General features: G+C 41.3%; 1 protein-coding gene across 1 annotated transcript in view; it reads left to right on the forward strand.

Annotated features, from left to right (window-relative positions):
* COL19A1 (collagen type XIX alpha 1 chain) overlaps window positions 1-18,366 on the forward strand; it is a 437,433-nt gene that overhangs the window by 50,688 nt on the left and 368,379 nt on the right. The window contains exons 4-5 of the mRNA XM_061427130.1: window positions 13,402-13,525; window positions 15,520-15,795. Coding sequence (XP_061283114.1) covers window positions 13,402-13,525; window positions 15,520-15,795 — 400 coding nt within the window. The remainder of the gene's footprint in view (window positions 1-13,401; window positions 13,526-15,519; window positions 15,796-18,366) is intronic.

Consider the following 18,366-nt stretch of genomic DNA (forward strand, 5'->3'; position numbering starts at 1 on the left):
TAAGGCCTCCTCAGACAGCCATTTTGCTTTTTTGCATTTCTTTTTCTTGGGGATGGTCTTGATTCCTGTCTCCTGTACAATGTCATGAACCTCCGTCCATAGTTCATCAGGCACTCTGTCTATCAGATCTAATTCCTTAAATCTATTTCTCACTTCCAATGTATAGTCATAAGGGATTTGATTTAGACCTGACTGGTCTAGTGGTTTTCTCCATTTTCTTCAATTTAAGTCTGAATTTGGCAATAAAGAGTTCTGATCTGAGCCACAGTCTGCTCCCGGTCTTGTTTTTGCTGACTGTATAGAGCTTCTCCATCTTTGGCTGCAGAGAATATAATCAATCTGATTTTGGTGTTGACCATCTGGTGATGTCCATGTGTAGAGCTGTCTCTTGTGTTGTTGGAAGAGGGTGTTTGCTATGACCAGTGAGTTCTCTTGGCAGAACTCTATTAGCCTTTGCCCTGCTTCCTTCTGTACTCCAAGGCCAAATTTGCCTGTTACTCCAGGTGTTTCTTGACTTCCTACTTTTGCATTCCTGTCCCCTATAATGAAAAGAACATCTTTTTGGGATATTAGTTCTAGAAGGTCTTGTAGGTCTTCATAGAACTGTTCAACTTCAGCTTCTTTGGCATTACTGGTTGGGGCATAGACTTGGATTACCGTGATATTGAATGGTTTGCCTTGGAAACGAACTGAGATCATTCTGTCGTTTTTGAGATTGTATCCAAATACTGCGTCTCGGACTCTTTTGTTGACTATGATGGCAACTCCGTTTCTTCTAAGAGATTCCTGCCCACAGTAGTAGATATAATGGTCATCTGAGTTAAATTCACCCATTCCAGTCCATCTTAGTTCACTGATTCCTAGAATGTCTACATTCACTCTTGTCATCTCCTGTTTGACCACTTGCAATCTGCCTTGATTCATGGACCTAACATTCCAGGTTCCTATGCAATATTGCTCTTCACAGCATCGAACTCTGCTTCCCTCACCAGTCCCATTTACAACTGGGTGTTGTTTTTGCTTTGGCAGCAACATGGATGGACCTATATAGATTATCACACTAAGTGAAGTAAATCATACTAATTGAGCAAACTCATAAGGTGGGAAAGTAGAAGGACGTGTGCTAATTCTTCATGAAAACTCCAAAATGCAACCAACCACTGAACAACCATCAGCAGGAGAATGTTGGATTCCACCCAAAAAAGATACTCCACATCCTAGGGCAAAGGAGAACCCCCTAACAAGATGTTAGGGGCGGCAAAATCACATTTAGAATCAAACCCCATACCCGCCAGAGACTCTTGGAGGGTTCAAGCAGAACCTTGTGTGCACCAGGACCCAGGGACACCACAGGAGACTGACCCTGACCTGCCTTTGAGTGTTTGAGTGTCTCCTGCGGAGGAACAGGTCAGTAGTGGTCTGCTGCGGAAACAGGAGCTCTGGCTGAGGCAGACTTGAGAGGGGCGGTATGTGAGCCCCACCATAGAGCCACTGAGCAGACAACCCACAAACTAGAAAACAATTATATCAAAGAAGTTCTCGCACTGTTGCAAAAGTTCTAGGGCCCACAACAGAATTCACAACCTGGTGATCCTGCAAAGGGACAGAGAACCCCCAAGGAATTTGACTTTGAAGGCCAGTGCGATTTGATTACAGAACTTCTACAGGACTGGGGAAACAGACTCTTGGAGGGCACAAACAAAACCTTGTGCACACCAGGACCCAGAAGAAAGGAGCAGTGACCCCTCATGAGACTGAGCCAGACTTGCTTGTGACTGTCCAGGAGTCTCTGGCAGAGATGTGGGTCAACAGTGGTCTGCTGTGGGATCAGGGCACTTAATACAACAGTCCTGGCATAAATCCTTTGGAAGGAGTTATGACTCCAAACGTCCTTTTGACTCCATTACCCCCACCATAGTTTGGCCTCAGGCCAAACTACAGGGAGGAAACACAGCCCCACCCATCAATAGAAAATTGGATTAAAGATTTACTGAGCATGGACCCACCCATCAGAGCAAGACCCATATTCCCCCACAGCCAGTCCCTCCCATCAGGAAGCTTCCACAAGCCTTTTACTTTATCCATCAGAGAGTGGACAGAATGGAAACCACAGTTACAGAAAACTAACCAAGCTGATCACATGGACACAGTCTTGTCTAACTCAATGAAACTATGAGCCATGCCATATAGGGCCACCCAGGACGAATGAGTCATGGTGGAGAGTTCTGGCAAAACGTGGTCCACTGGAAAAGGGAATGGCAAACCACTTCGGTACTCTTGCTTGAGAACCCATGAACAGTATGAAAATGCAAAAAGATAGGACACAGAAAGATGAAATCCTCAGGTTGGTAGGTACCCAATAAGCTACAGTGGAGAAATACTTCCAGAAAGAATGAAAAGGCTGAGCCAAAATGAAAACAGCACCCAGTTGTGGATGTGACTGGTGAATGAAGTAAAGTCCAACGCTGTAAGAACAATACTGCATAGGACCCTGGAATGTTAGATTCATGAGTTAAGGTAAATTGGAAGTGGTCAACAGGAGATAGCAAGAGTGAACATCAACATTTTAGGAATCGGCGAACTAAAATGGATGAGAATGGGCAAATTTAATTCAGATGACCATTGTATCTACTACTGGGGGCAAGAACCCCTAACGAGAAATGGAGTAACCCTCAAAGTCAACAAAATAGTCCAAAATGCAGTACCTGGGTGCAGTCTCAAAAACAACAGAATGATCTCTGTTTGTTTTCAAGGCAAACCACTCAGTATCACGGTAATGCAAGTCTATGCCCCAACTACTAATGCTGAAGAAGCTGAAGTTGAACAGTTCTATGAAGACCTACAAGACCTTCTAGAACTAACACCAGAAAAGATGTCCTTCTCATCATCAGGGACTGGAATGCAAAAGTAGGAGGTCAAGAGGTACATGGATTAACAGGCAAGTTTGGTCTTGCCTTGCAAGTTTGGAGCACAAAATGAAGCAGGGCAAAGGCTAACAAAGTTTTGCCAAGAGAATGCACTGGTCATAGCAAACACCCTCTTCCAACAACACAAGAGACAACTCTACACATGGACATCACCAGATGGTCAACACCAAAATCAGATTGATTATATTCTCTGCAGCCAAAGATGGAGAAGCTCTATACAGTCAGCAAAAACAAGACCAGGAGCTGACTGTGGCTCAGATCATGAACTCCTTATTGCCAAATTCAGACTCAAATTGAAGAAAGTGGGGAAAACCACTAGATCATTCAGCTATGACCTAAATCAAATTCCTTATGATTATGTAGTGGAAGTGAGAAATAGATTCAAGGGATTAGAACTGATACACTGATAGACATAGTGCCTGAAGAACTATGGATGGAGGTTCATAACATTGTACAGAAGGCAGTGATCAAAATCATCCCCATGAAAAAGAAATGCGAAAAGGGAAATGGTTGTCTGAGGAGGGTTACAAAGTGTTGAGAAAAGAAGAGAAGCAAAAGGCAAAGGAGAAATGGAAAGATATGAATGCAGAGTTCTGAAGACTATTCAGGAGAGATTAAAAAAAAATTTTTTTAAGGCCTTCCTAAGTAATCAGTACAAGGAAATAGGGGAAAATGATAGAAAGAGAAAGACTAGGGATCTCTTCAAGAAAATTAGAGATACCAAGGGAATAGTTCATGCAAAGATGGGCACAATAATGGACAGAAATGGTATGGACCTAAAAGAAGCATAAGATATTAAGAAGAGTTGGCAAGAATACATAGAAGAACTATACAAAAAGATCTTTATGACCCAGATAATGACAATGGTGTGATTACTCACCTAGAGCCGGACATCCTAGAGTGTGAAGTCAAGTGGGCCTTAGGAAGCATTACTACAAACAAAACTAATGGAGGTGATGGAATTCCAGTTGAGCTCTTTCAAATCCTAAAAGATGATGCTGTGAAAGTGCTGCAGTCAATATGGCCGCAAATTTGGAAAACTCACCTGTGGCCACGAGATTGGAAAAGCTCAGTTTTCATTTCAATCCCAAAGAAAGGCAATGCCAAAGAATATTCTAACTACCACATAATTGCACTCATCTCACACGCTAGCAAAGTAGTGCTCAAAATTGTCCAAGCTAGGCTTCAGCGGTACATGAACTGAGAAGTTATAGATGGTCTAGCTAGATTTAGAAAAGGTAGAAGAACCAGAGATCAAATTGCCAATATCTGCTGGATCACAGAAAAAGCAAGAGCATTCCAGAAAAGCATCTACTTCTGCTTCATTGACTACGTTAAAATCCTTTGAGTTTGTGGATCACAACAAACTGTGGAACATTCTTAAAGAGAATTCTGTATGTAGGTAAAGAAGCTACAGTTTGAACCAGACATGGAACAAGACTGGTTCAAAATTGGGGAAGAAATACATCAAGGCTGTATATTGTCACCCTGCTTATTTAACTTATATGCAGAGTACATCATGAGAAATGCTGAGCTGGAGGAAGCACAAGCTGGAATCAAGATTGTCGGGAGAAATCAATAACCTCAGATATGCAGATGACACCACCCTTATGGCAGAAAGCTAAGAGGAACTAAAGAGCATACTGATGAAAATGAAAGAGGAGACTGAAAAAGCTGGCTTAAAACTCATTCAAAAACGAGGATCATGGCATCTGGTCCCATTACCTATGGCAAATAGATGGGGAACAATAGAAGCAGTGACAGACTTAATTTTTTGGGGCTTCAAAATTCACTGCAGATGGTGACTGCTGCCATGAAATTAAAATACACTTGCTCCTTGGAAGAAAAGCTATGACCAACCTAGACAGTATATTAAAAAGCAGAGTCATTACTTTACCAGCAAAGGTCCGTCTAGTCAAAGCTATGGTTTTTCCAGTAGTCATGTATGGATATGAGAGTTGGACTGTAAAGAAGGTTGACCATCGAAAATCTGATGCTTTTAAACTGTGGTGTTGGAGAAGACTCTTGAGAGTCCCTTTTCTGCAAGAAGATCAAACCAGTCAATCCTAAAGGAAATCAGTCCTGGGTGTTTATTGAAAGGACTGATGCTGAAGCTGAAGCTTCAACTCTTTGGCCACCTGATGTGAAGAACTGACTCATTGGAAAAGACCCTTATGCTGGAAAACATTGAAGGCAGGAGGAAAAGAGGATGATAGAGGATGAGGTGGTTGGATGGCATCATTGACTCGAGGGACATGAGTCTGAGCAAGCTCTGGAAGTTGGTGATGGACAGGGCAGTATGGCGTGCTGCAGTCCATGGTGTTGCAAAGAGTCAGACACGACTGAGTGACTGAACTAAACTGAACTGAAGGGTAGTAATTTAGAAAGAGAGCCACAAATACCTTATGATGTCACTTACATGTAGAATCTAAAATATGACACAAATCAGTATATCTATGAAATAAAAACATAGGCACAGATACAGAGAACAGACTTGTAGTGCCAAGGCAGATGAGTGGTAGGGGAGAGAAAGGTTGGGAGTTTTGGACTAGCAGATGCAACCTATTATATATAGGATGGATAAACAACAAGGTCCTAATGCATACCACAGGAAACTCTATTCAGTATCTCATGACAAACCATAACAGAAAAGAATGTGAAAAAGAATAAATATATGTATAATACACATACATATTGTATCACACACACACATACACACACACACATATATATGTAAGTGTGTCACTTTGCTGTACAGAAGATATTAACACCATATTGTAAATCAAGAATACTTCAATAAAATAAAAAATAAAGATGGCAATGGAAAAAGTAAGCTATTATATAAGAATAAGTATAACACAGAGAATATAACTAATGTTTTATAATAGTAACCATAATAAGATTATAACTTATAAAAATTGGAAATCCCCATATTGCACACCTGTAAGATATACTGTACATCAACTATATAACTTATACTGTACACCAAGTCAACTCACAGAACTGAAGGGAGAAATAAACAATTCAACAGTAATAGTTGGAGACTTTAATACCCCATTTTAAAAATCAATAGAACATTAGACAGGAGATTAGTAAGGAAATAGAAGCCTTGAGCAAATATACAAGCCAATTACACCTAACAGACTGTAGAACATTGCACTCAACAACAGAACAATACACATTTTTCTCAACTGCACATGGAACTTTCTCCAGAGTAGGCCATATATTATGTTATAAAAAGCAAGGCTCAATGATTTAAAAGGACTGAATCCTTCCCACTGTTATAGGATTTTAAAAGCAATCCCATTCCTAATAATACTTTTTCCATTCATAACCTTGAGTTCTAATTTTGTCCAGGCACTGTATTTACCTACTGTCTTCCAATTTATATCATTTCCTTTTATTTTCTGTGAATGTTTTTCCTCTACTGATTTTAAAAACCAATTTGGGCAGGAAATTCCCTTTTACCATCTTTATAAGCCTCCGTGGGTATTCAAGAAACATTTGTGCATATCCAAACTTTGCTAACTAGCAGTCTTGATTTGGTTTTGCACGATGTTGGTCTGGACAGTGTTTATTAAAAATCCGAAATAGTTGCCCAAATTAAAACTCTAAGCTTTTCAGAAAAAAATCTGGGTTTTGGCTTAAAAAAGTGGGCTGAACTGGTAACACTGGACCTGCTTCCCTATATGGTAAGAGCTGGGGAAGCTAATTAGCAGCTGTTCCTGTGACTGGGCTGGGCTCTACATTTCCCTTAGTCTACATGTGTGTCCTCTACATGAGGACAGCTACCAATGCTGTTAGCAACTCACTTGCTCTATTAGCTTTTCCTATAGAATTCTTATGAAAAAAGTGAAAATTTCTTATATGGACACTTTTATTCATGATAGAAAATCTAAAGCTAGACTTAGAAGGGGCCATGTGTTATTTTTCATTTTGTTTTTGTTTTCAGATATTTAAACCTGAATTACATTCATAAACTGATTCCTTTAATAATATTTATTGAGTGCCACCTTGCCTACTATTCTAGATGCTGGTGGATAGGATAAACAAAGAACCTCGGGAAGCTTACATTCTAGTTTCCTGGCTGGGCTCTAAAGCCATGTGGTCGTGACTCTTGGTTTATATCATTGAGGGAAAGGATGTCTTCAGTGTTAAAACCTTCAGAAGGATGGAGGGTAGTGAGGATTGAGAAGAGACCAGTGGGTTAGGTGATTTGGAATGATTTAGTTCATAGGTGGGGGGTGAGGGGGGGTGGTTGACTGATTTTATTAGTTTTACTCAAAGGACATTAAAGACAGATCAGCACAGAGACATCTGCCAACGTGCTGATCAGAAGCTAGTAACAGAAACAAACACTTTCGAAGTCAACATTTTGGGTTCTTAAACATGGTGCCAGGTCTCTCCTTCTGTCCTCCTCACTCTGGTGAGATTTTTCAGATGGGCAGCCATGCTGACCAGAGCTGACCCTATAGAGTGCCCCCTTTTATTCTTCCCACTGTCTTGCAGTCTCTTCAGCAATCTTACTGGCTTACTAACGACAGCCCTGCAGTCTGTGTTGGCATAGGTGATGTGCAGGGAGCTAAAGGTCCCAGCCGCCCTCGGACACCCGTCAGTCACTATGTGGCGAAGGTGACTGGCACCATTAGTTAGATGTGAACAAGGCTACCTGGGCAGCAGCAGCGCACCAGTGACCCACAGAACCACCAGCACATGGCCATGTACACAGAGATTGCATGCTCCTAATGACTTTCCATATCGGAAAGAACTCTGCATGAGAAGTTGCAGGAAATGGCCTGAGGCCCACTCCCTCGCCACTAGCCATCTGGGTGACATTGTCTCTGGGTGAAGAGTGAGGAGTGGAACTCCGGGTCGTCTGGACTCCAGCAGCGGGGGAGTACTCACCGTGGGTCTGCATGGAGGTGGGAGTGGCGGGGGCTGCAGTCCTGCCATGTGGCAGCTTGGGTGGGGAAGGAGGAGCTCAAGGACCATGCCCTGGGACACACTTCTCTGGGGCTGGACTCGGGACAGTGGCTCAGGACACTGTCCCCTGGGGCCGGACCCCACGTCCCAAGCATGCCGGGTCTGGAGTGTGGAAGAAGGAGACAAGCTCCAGGATTGGGTTGCAGGGGCATCCCGCAGAACCACCCTGTGCCCTGTCCCTTGGAACCACTGTGGGCCCTGCCCCTCGGACGGTATGTAGCTCCATTCTGGCCAGTCCTCCCCGAGTGTGGTCTCAGCCCCAGGCAGCTTGGGAAAGACACTGCTCTTCCACTCCCTCGATCAGTGCTCCCTCCTCGGTCTACATCGAGCGTAGAAGGGACTTCTCCGGATATGTCAGCCAGGCCTTCCACCTGGCCTTCAGCTGCCATGGCACCTCCAGCCTCTTCTGTGATGCCAGTGACATCTTCCTGCAGAATTCAGTTCACTGCAGCCACTGTGCTGGCTGGTGGGTCACTTGACTTCTCCTCCATCCAGATAATGGTGACCATGGCCTTGCCCACAGCATTTTCAACTCACCTTCTTCAAGAGTTACCCAAAGAACCCTTCCCAAGGCCAAGATTTGGCCTAAAATCTTTGTCAGATCCCACCTGAAAGCTTTTCCTCAAGTGGCTCAAAGGTGCTCAGGACTCGGGTGTGCAAACAGAGTGCCCAGGGTTGTCAGTTTTCTCATTGGAGGAGATTTAGGCACAGGAATGGTGGAAACTGAAAGAGAAGGAGGTCATCTTTTTAGTGCGATATGGAGTGACAGATGGTGCTTCAATATTCCACATGCTCCAAAATGACCAGCTTGCCAATGTCTGGGTGAGGAGGATTTAATAAAGTTTAAAAGGGGGTTATCGTCTCATTATTTCATTGTTTTCCAACATCCCAATTAAAAGCAGAGACAGAAAATAAAAACGAAACAAAACAAAAAAATCTGGCAAGCTTTCACAGCAGGGATATTCTAGAATTTCAAAGGAGACATTTCTGATGGGTTCTGTGAACAGTACAAATCCCAAAGTTATTCATTATGGATGGAAAATCCATTTAGAGATAAGTGCATCTGGTTCTTATATTAACTTCTTTTTAAAATTAGTTAATTTATTTTAATTGGAGGCTAATTACTTTACAAAATTGTGGTGGTTTCTGCCATACATTGACATGAATCAGCCATGGGTATACACGTGTCCCCCATCCTGAACCCCCCTCCCACCTCCCTCCCCATCCCGTCCCTCAGGGTCGTCCCAGAGCACTGGCCCTGAGCACTCTGTCTCATGCATTGAACCTGGACTGGCGATCTACTTCACATTTCAATGCTATTCTCCCAAATCATCCTACGCTTGCACTCTCCCACAGAGTCCGAAAGTCCGTTCTTTACATCTGTGTCTCTCTTGCTCTCTCGCATATAGGGTCATCATTACCATCTTTATGAATTCCATATATATGTGTTAATGTATTGGTGTTTTTCTTTCTGACTTTCACTCTGTATAATCGGCTCCAGTTTCATCCACCTCATTGGAACTGATTCAAATGCATTCTTTTTAATAGCTGAGTAATACTCCATTGTGTATATGTATCACAGCTTTCTTATCCATTCGTCTGCTGATGGACATCTAGGTTGCTTCCATGTCCTGGCTATTGTAAACAGTGCTATGATGAACACTGGAGTACATGTGTGTCTTTCAGTTCTGGTTTCCTCGGTGTGTATGCCCAGCAGTGGGATCGCTGGGTCGTATGGCAGTCGAATGAACAGGCTGCTCTATCTTTGCCATTGGTGGCTGCAGCAGCTCCCAGCTCGTCTGGAGCTCGCCTCAGGAGGTCGCTGCCACTCGCTGGTCCACTGAGGAGAGTTCTTTGATTTGGCTGGAAAAACAGCAACCTGCTGATTGGGTGAGGCTGTATCACATGATGGTCGTCACGGAAGGAGTGGGCCGAGCATCCTCGTGAGAGCAGAAAGCGATGCTTCCAGATTGCAGGACAGCTGACCACTGAGGCCTATGACAGTGTAGGTGTTCCCAGTACTCGTTTAAGAGGTTTGATGGATATATACAGGTAATATTAATATACTGTTATAGTGAGGATGGAGAGAGCTTTGTCTATTTTACAGCAGGAAGAGGATGAAGATATGTGTATATTTATAAACCAAGGTAAGAGGGGTATTGGTGAGTGAGAGGTGGGAGACATAAATGGAGTCTGAACATATGAAGTACAAAAATGGTTGTAGAATGGGAGATGAAGCAACAGAGAAAGAGATGATACATTCCTGGAAGACAGGAAGCAGTGGAGTCACAAGCACAGAGGAAACTGCTAGGTGGGCGCTGTTGGCACATGGGCCAGGATACTTCCCCAGGCACCAGGAGAGGCTCAACCCAGGAGGAATCAGAGAGTGTCTGTGGAGGCTGGAAAGGGTGTGTGTGTGTGTGTGTGTGTGTGTGCGCGCGCGCACATGTGCATGTGCGCATGCATGTGATGAAAATGAGATCCTGGGTTACTTCCTCATTCATCATCCAGCCAGACAAGAGAGCCAGATAGCCTCCGGGCTGGGGGTGAGCAGATTAGTGAAGAAGGTAAAACCAGAGTTTATATCTGTATCTGTGTATATACAGACCAACCTCCTTTTATTGTGTTTCACTTTCCTGCGCTTCACAGATATTGGTGATTTTTCTTTTTTTCCATATTGAAGGTTTGTGACATATGTGTGTTGTCAAATGATGGCTAGCATTTTTTCTTAGCAATAACATTTTATGTACATTTATAGATATAATAGAGTACAGTATTGTGTAAATACAACTTTTACATACACTAGGCAACCAGAAAACTTGTGTGACTCACTTTACTGCGATATTCACTTCATTCCAGTAATCTGGAACTAAGCCTGCAGTATTCCTGAGGTATGTTGTGTACATGTATGAACATATACATATATGCATAATATGTGTGTACATGTATTTAACCAAGTAAGAACTTTAGGCCAGCATAGCTTTTTCATATTTTTTCCTGATTTCCTTACTACATGTGACTTTGTCTCTAACACAAACTGTAAAACCAAAGTTCCAGAATTCTCCATGAGTTTGGTTGTCAGTTTCAGTGGAGCTTGGTGTGATATTCCCAGTGTCTGACTCTTTGCAACCCCATGGACCGTAGCCCGCCAGGATCGTCTGTCCATGGAATTCTTCAGGCAAGAATACTGGAGTGGGTTGACATTACCTTCTCCAGGGGATTTTCCTGACTCAGGGATCGAACCTAGGTCTCCTGCACTGAAGGCACATTCTTTACTGTCTGAGCCACCAGGGAAGTCCCAGTTAGTAGTTACTATCTCAATATATGATATTTTATCTATATAAACAACCTCTGGCCGTGTAAGCCTCAACAGAATTTGTGTCTGCTACTCATGATTTTTTAAAAGAAAAGCAAGATTCCTGCCTTGCAGAGTGTTTATATACAATGTGGTTAAGTTTATATTTTTGAGATTAGTTGTTTGTCAGTTGCTTCATTTGCTATTATTTTCTCCCATTCTGAAGGCTGTCTTTTCACCTTGCTTACAGTTTCTTTTGTTGTGCAGAAGCTTTTAATTTTAATTAGATCCCATTTGTTTATTTTTGCTTTTATGTCCAATATTCTGGGAGGTGGGTCATAGAGGATCCTGCTATGATTTGCAGCTCAATTCCAGAAAAATAAACGACCCAATCAAAAAATGGGCCAAAGAACTAAATAGACATTTCTCCAAAGAAGACATACAGATGGCTCACAAACACATGAAAAGATGTTCAACATCACTCATTATCAGAGAAATGCAAATCAAAACCACTATGAGGTACCATTTCATGCCAGTCAGAATGGCTGTGATCCAAAAGTCTACAAGCAATAAATGCTGGAGAAGATGTGGAGAAAAGGGAACCCTCTTACACTGTTGGTGGGAATGCAAACTAGTACAGCCACTATGGAGAACAGTGTGGAGATTCCTTAAAAAACTGGAAATAGAACTACCATACAACCCAGGAATCCCACTGCTGGGCATACACACTAAGGAAATCAGAATTGAAAGAGACACGTGTACCCCAATGTTCATTGCAGCACTGTTTATAATAGCCAGGACATGGAAGCAACCTAGATGTCCATCAGCAGATGAATGGATAAGAAAGCTGTGATACATATACACAATGGAGTATTACTCAGCCATTAAAAAGAATACATTTGAATCAGTTCTAATGAAGTGGATGAAACTGGAGCTGATTATACAGAGTGAAGTAAGCCAGAAAGAAAAACACCAATACAGTATACTAATGCATATATATGGAATTTAGAAAGATGATAATGATAACCCTGTATGCGAGACAGCAAGAGACACAGATGTAAAGAACAGTCTTTTGGACTCTGTGGGAGAGGGAGGAGGGGGATGATTTGGGAGAATGGCATTGAAATATGTATAATATCATATAAGAAACGAATCACCAGTCTAGGTTCGATACAGGATATAGGATGCTTGGGGCTGGTGCACTGGGATGACCCAGAGGGATGGTATGGGGAGGGAGGTGGGAGGGGAGTTCAGGATTTGGAACACGTGTACACCCATGGCGGATTCATGTTGATGAATGGCAAAACCAATACAATATTGTAAAGTAATTAGCCTCCAATTAAAAAAATAAAAATAAATAAAAAAATAAAATCCTGACTTTGTAGAGGAAAAAAAAAACAACAACAATGTGGTTAAGTTTAAAAGTCAACATGAAGGAATGTGTTTCTCCGTTTTCCAAGGAAAATCTAAATATAATGTGTGTTCACTGTGTATTTTTTCCCCAAAGTTTCTTCATGGATCCAGTGAGACCAGTATTTTGAAACAAATTGAGGCAAAAGTATACTTGGACTGTCTTTAGGTTTCTCTCTGCTACCTAGGAAGAATTTGAGTATTTTTATTTCCTGTAAGAATGAAAAAATCAGCTAAAATGCCTTTATGGTATTTAGTTTCAGTCTTAAATTGATACCTAGGAAATCAGAATTAGGAATTTATTTTGCAAGAGTTTAAGTGGTAAAACTTCTTTGGAATAATATACATGTAATTGTTAATAGTGCTCTTTAAAATCCCCTGTACGTCTCTCTACTAATAAAACCAGGAGATAGTATCTATTTTCTTTATAACTGTCTGCTGTTTGCAAGACTGCAGTGAATTCCGAGAGTCTGTGGGAATATCTTGTTGAGTAAAGGAATACCAGCCCACAGTACAATAGTCTGAAAGTTGCTCACTTTTACATACCTCAAGCTTTAGCAACACTTTATCAGGAAATTTATAAAAAGGGAAAGAACAGGATAAAAATTCCATAGGTAACTGTAGGTGTGACTGCTTCTGTATTCATTAGGTAGATAACTGTAATGAGTTATAAATTCATTGAGAAAATACAGCTGAGATACTGAGTTGTAGAAACCTTCATACTGAGATACTCTGTCCTTGCCTCCTTCAGTTTCCACACAATGGTTCTTTGTTTTCCTCCCACAGTAAGATATTTCCCAAAGGCCTTCCTGAGGAGTTCGCCATAGCTGCCATGTTTCGGGTGCGAAGGAGCGCAAAGAAGGAACGGTGGTTCCTGTGGCAGGTTTTAAACCAGCGCAACATGCCACAGGTAAGGACGGAACCAGAGAGGGATGCTGATGAGTGTTCTCTCTTGAAACTGTGGGCATAAATTTGGGAGCAGACCTCATATAGGAGTATTCTTTTAGAGGAATCATCCACAGGAAATGCAAGTATTCTTAGCGTTCGGGGTGCCGGGTGGTGTCTCACTGAGATACATAATTGGAGAGCCTGGTGGGTGAGACAAGATTAGAGTTTTGTTTTGTCTTGGTTTTTTTTTCTGGATTCCTGTTTTGTCTGAAGGCACTCAAACTGACTGCCCTTTCTGTACAACTGCTTCATTGACGCCAAGTGCATCTCACTAACAACTTCTTCATCTCCTATCATTTCTGATATCTCCTATTATATATTTAAAAGCTGTTAATTGTTTCATCTGACATCCCTAATGAATTAGGGAATGAGATATAAATATTGATTCCATCAATAGAAAATAATTGGACACATGCTAGATGCTAGTTAGTGACAAAATAAGACATTGGCAAAGCATGATTCCTGTTCTCAGGGAGCCTAAGGTCTGGGGATGCCACACTGGAGCACGATCGCAGGGTAGCGGTGGCCGAAGACAGTTTGGAGTTGGGTGAGAACTGTGGGAGTGTGGAAGAGACAACTCCCCAAGATGGCCCATGAAGGGAGCGGGGATCTAGGAACACTTGTGAGAGAGGTTGGTCAGAAAGGAAGGCAGCAGGTACTCCAGGGAGTGAAGGTAAACATCACGGTTACTGATGGGCATCATCTATCTGTGTTTATTTCTGTACATATCCATCAAAATGTTTTTATTACCATATGTGAAATAGATTGCCACTCCAGGTTCGATGCATGATAAAGGATGCTCACAGCTGGTGCACTGGGATGACCCAGAGGGATGGGATGGGGAGGGAGGAGGGAGGGGGTTCAGGATGGGGAACACATGTACACCCATGGCTGACTCGTGTCAATGTATGGCAAAACCCACTACAATATTGTAAAGTAATTAGTGTCCAATTAAAATTAATTAATTTTTAAAAAATTTTAAAAAATGTTTTTCATTTTACTGATCTTTTATATCTGTTATCATAGTCAGAATTTTATGATGGAAATATGACTTGAACAGGAAGAATATGCACTCTGTGAAAATGTATTTTCTCTGCACCATGCAAATCATCAAAGGTTAAAGAGATTGATCTCAGTTTCCATGCTAAGGGAAGTGATCATCTCTTATTTTTATTATTATTATTATTTTTTTTTACTTTACAATATTGTATTGGTTTTGCCATACATCAACATGCATCCACTATGGGTGTACAAGTGTTCCCCATCCTGAACCCCCTCCCACCTCCCTCCCCATACCATCCCTCTGGATCATCCCAGTGCACCAACCCCAAGCTTCCTGTATCCTGCATTGAACCTGGACTTGCGATTTGTATCTTATATGATATTATACATGTTTCAATGCCATTCTCCCAAATCATCCCCCCCTCCTTCTCCCACAGAGTCCAAAAGACTGTTCTATACATCTGAGTCTCTTTTGCTGTCTCGCATACTGGCTTGTCATTACCATCTCTCTAAATTCCATATATATGTGTTAGTATACTGTATTGGTGTTTTTCTTTCTGGCTTACTTCACTCTGTATAATAGGCTCCAGTTTCATCTACCTCATTAGAACTGATTCAAATGTATTCATCTCTTATTCTTTTTACATTAGTAACATTTAATTCTTGAATTACTTATACAGAGTTTTTTTATACACACACACACACATATACTCCTAGATGTCCTCTCACAAAAGGAGCATACTGCACTCACCAAATACCACATATTTAAATCATTTTTGTAGCTGGATGTTTACTGTTCTTTTATGTTAAGAAATCTAATGGACACAAATGTCATTTAGAACATTTTACTGAGTGCCCCAGATCTACTAACATGAAACTTGAGTTTTTATTTGTATCTTTAATAATTTTTAAAACTGAATTTCAAACATTTAAAGATAATTTGCATTTTTGCAGGTTTCTGTAATAGTTGATGGTGGAAGGAAGGTGGTGGAATTGATGTTCCAAGCTGCCGAGGGAGATGTGTTGAACTACATTTTTAAAAATCAAGAACTCCGTTCTTTGTTTGATCGTCAGTGGCATAAACTGGGCTTTGGTATACAATCCCAGGCCATTGCACTCTATGTGGACTGTAACTTAGTTGCAAGCCGACACACTGACAGAAACGGCACAGTGGACTTCCGTGGGAGGACTGTTATTGCTGCCCGAGCTTCAGATGGCAAACCTGTGGATGTGAGTTGTGGACTAGTAACTTTTATAACTTTAAAGAAAATGTCTTATTAAAACCTTTTTGCCTTTAATAGCTATATATTTCTTTCTCAACACTGCTTAATTTGCTATCGGATGTGTGAAGCATAGCTATGTATTTCCAGTCACATTTTCACATATATTATTTTCTATCTGTTTTCACTTATTTTTCTCTAGCCTGTGAATTTGAAAGAACTAGGTAATGCCTTAAAAATAAAGTTATTAAAGTTAAATTTTAGTAAAAATTGAAAATATTATACAAAACTAAGCTTGATCTAGGCTTCCCAGGTACTTCAGATGGTAAAGAATCTGCCTGCCATGCAGGAGACCTGGGCTCGATCCCTGGGTTGGGAAGATCCCCTGAAGAAGGGAATGGCAATACTCTCCAGTATTCTTGCCTGGAGAATTCCATGGACAGAGGAGCCTGGTAGGCTACAGTCCATGGGGTCGCAAAGAGTCAAACATGACTGAGCGCCTAACACATACATACACGTAAGTTTGATCTAAGTTCATATGCTTTGAATAGAAAGTCTGGAAAAAGATGAAGTTAAATGGTTCCAGATTATCTGAAGTTTACATTCAAGAACAATAGGCTCTTTATTCATCCTCAGATTCACAAGTGTTTGTATTGCAAACTATTTTTCATTAATTCATAACGGTTTTTCAGAGTTTTGTTGGATAAAAGGGGAGGGGAAGTATATCTAAATTTGATGACTTCATGTGTTCTTATGGGTGGAATGATGGAAAAACCCATACAAATAATCTGAGTGCAGACCACCAACAGGAATTGTTAACACAAAGCACTTCACAGTTAGGTTTTATTTCAAAAGTATGATTCTGTGCAAGTACATGTTTGGCTAGCATATTATTTTTAAAAGTTTCTGTGGAAGACATCCGAGATAGATGACAGATAGATATATAGACAGATATTACACAATAGAATGGGACAGACTAGAGATCTCTTCAAGAAAATTAGACATACCAAGGGAACATTTCATGCAAAGATAGGCTCAATAAAGGACAGAAATGGTATGGACCTAATAGAAGCAGAAGATATTAAGAAGAGGTGGCAAGAATACACAAAAGAACTGTACAAAAAGACCTTCATGACCCAGATAATCACAATGGTGTGATCACTGACCTAGAGCCAGACATCCTGGAATGTGAAGTCAAGTAGGCCTTAGGAAGCATCACTACAAACAAAGCTAGTGGAGGTGATGGAATTCCAGTTGAAATATTTCAAATCCTAAAAGATAATGCTGTGAAAGTGCTGCACTCAATATGTCAGCAAATTTGGAAAACTCAGCAGTGGCCACAGGACTGGAAAAGGTCAGTTTTCATTCCAATCCCAAAGAAAGGCAATGCCAAAGAATGCTCAAACTACCGCACAGTTGCACTCATCTCACACGCTAGTAAAGTCATGCTCAAAATTCTCCAAGCCAGGCTTCAGCAATACATGAACCATGAACTTCCAGATATTCAAGCTGGTTTTAGAAAAGGCATAGGAACCAGAGATCAAATTGCCAACATCTGCTGGATCATTGAAAAAGCAAGAGAGTCCTAGAAAAACATCTATTTCTGCTATATTGACTATGCCAAAGCCTTTGACTTGTGTATCACAATAAACTGTGCAAAATTTTAAAAGAGATGGGAATACCAGACCACCTGACCTGCCTCCTGAGAAATCTGTATGCAGGTCAGGAAGCAACAGTTAGAACTGGATATGGAACAAGAGACTGGTTCCAAATAGGAAAAGGAGTATGTCAAGGCTTTATATTGTCACCCTGCTTATTTAACTTATATGTAGAGTACATCATGAGAAATGCTGGGCTGGGGGAAGCGCAAGCTGGAATCAAGATTGCTGGGAGAAATATCAATAACCTCAGATATGCAGAGGACACCACCTTTATGGCAGAAAGTGAAGAAGAACTAAAGAGCTTCTTGATGAAAGTGAAAGAGGAAAGTGAAAAAGTTGGCTTAAAACTCAACATTCAGAAAACTAAGATCATGGTATTTAGTCCCATCACTTCATGGCAAATAGATGGGGAAACTGGCTGTTTATATTTTTATTTTATATTTTATATAGTGGCTGACTATATTTTTCTGGGCTCTAAAATCACTGCAGATGGTGATTGAAGCCATGAAATTAAAAGACACTTACTCCTTGGAAGGAAAGTTATGACTAACCTAGACAGCATATTAAAAAGCAGAGACATTACTTTGCCAACAAGGGTCCATCTAGTCAAGGCTATGATTTTTCCAGTGGTCATGTATGGATGTGAGAGTTGGACCATAAAGAAAGCTGAGCGCTGAAGAATTGATGCTTTTGAACTGTGGTGTTGGAGAAGACTCTTGAGAGTCCCTTGGACTACAAGGAGATCCAACCAGTCCATCCTAAAGGAGATCAGTCCTGGGTGTTCATTGGAAGGACTGATGTTGAAGCTGAAACTCCAACACTTTGGCCACCTGATGCGAAGAGCTGACTCATTTGAAAAGACCCTGATGCTGGGAAAGATTGAAGGCAGGAGGAGAAGGGGACAATAGAGGATGAGATGG

Source organism: Bos javanicus, chromosome 9, assembly GCF_032452875.1.
Source record: "Bos javanicus breed banteng chromosome 9, ARS-OSU_banteng_1.0, whole genome shotgun sequence".
Classification (NCBI taxonomy): domain Eukaryota; kingdom Metazoa; phylum Chordata; class Mammalia; order Artiodactyla; family Bovidae; genus Bos; species Bos javanicus.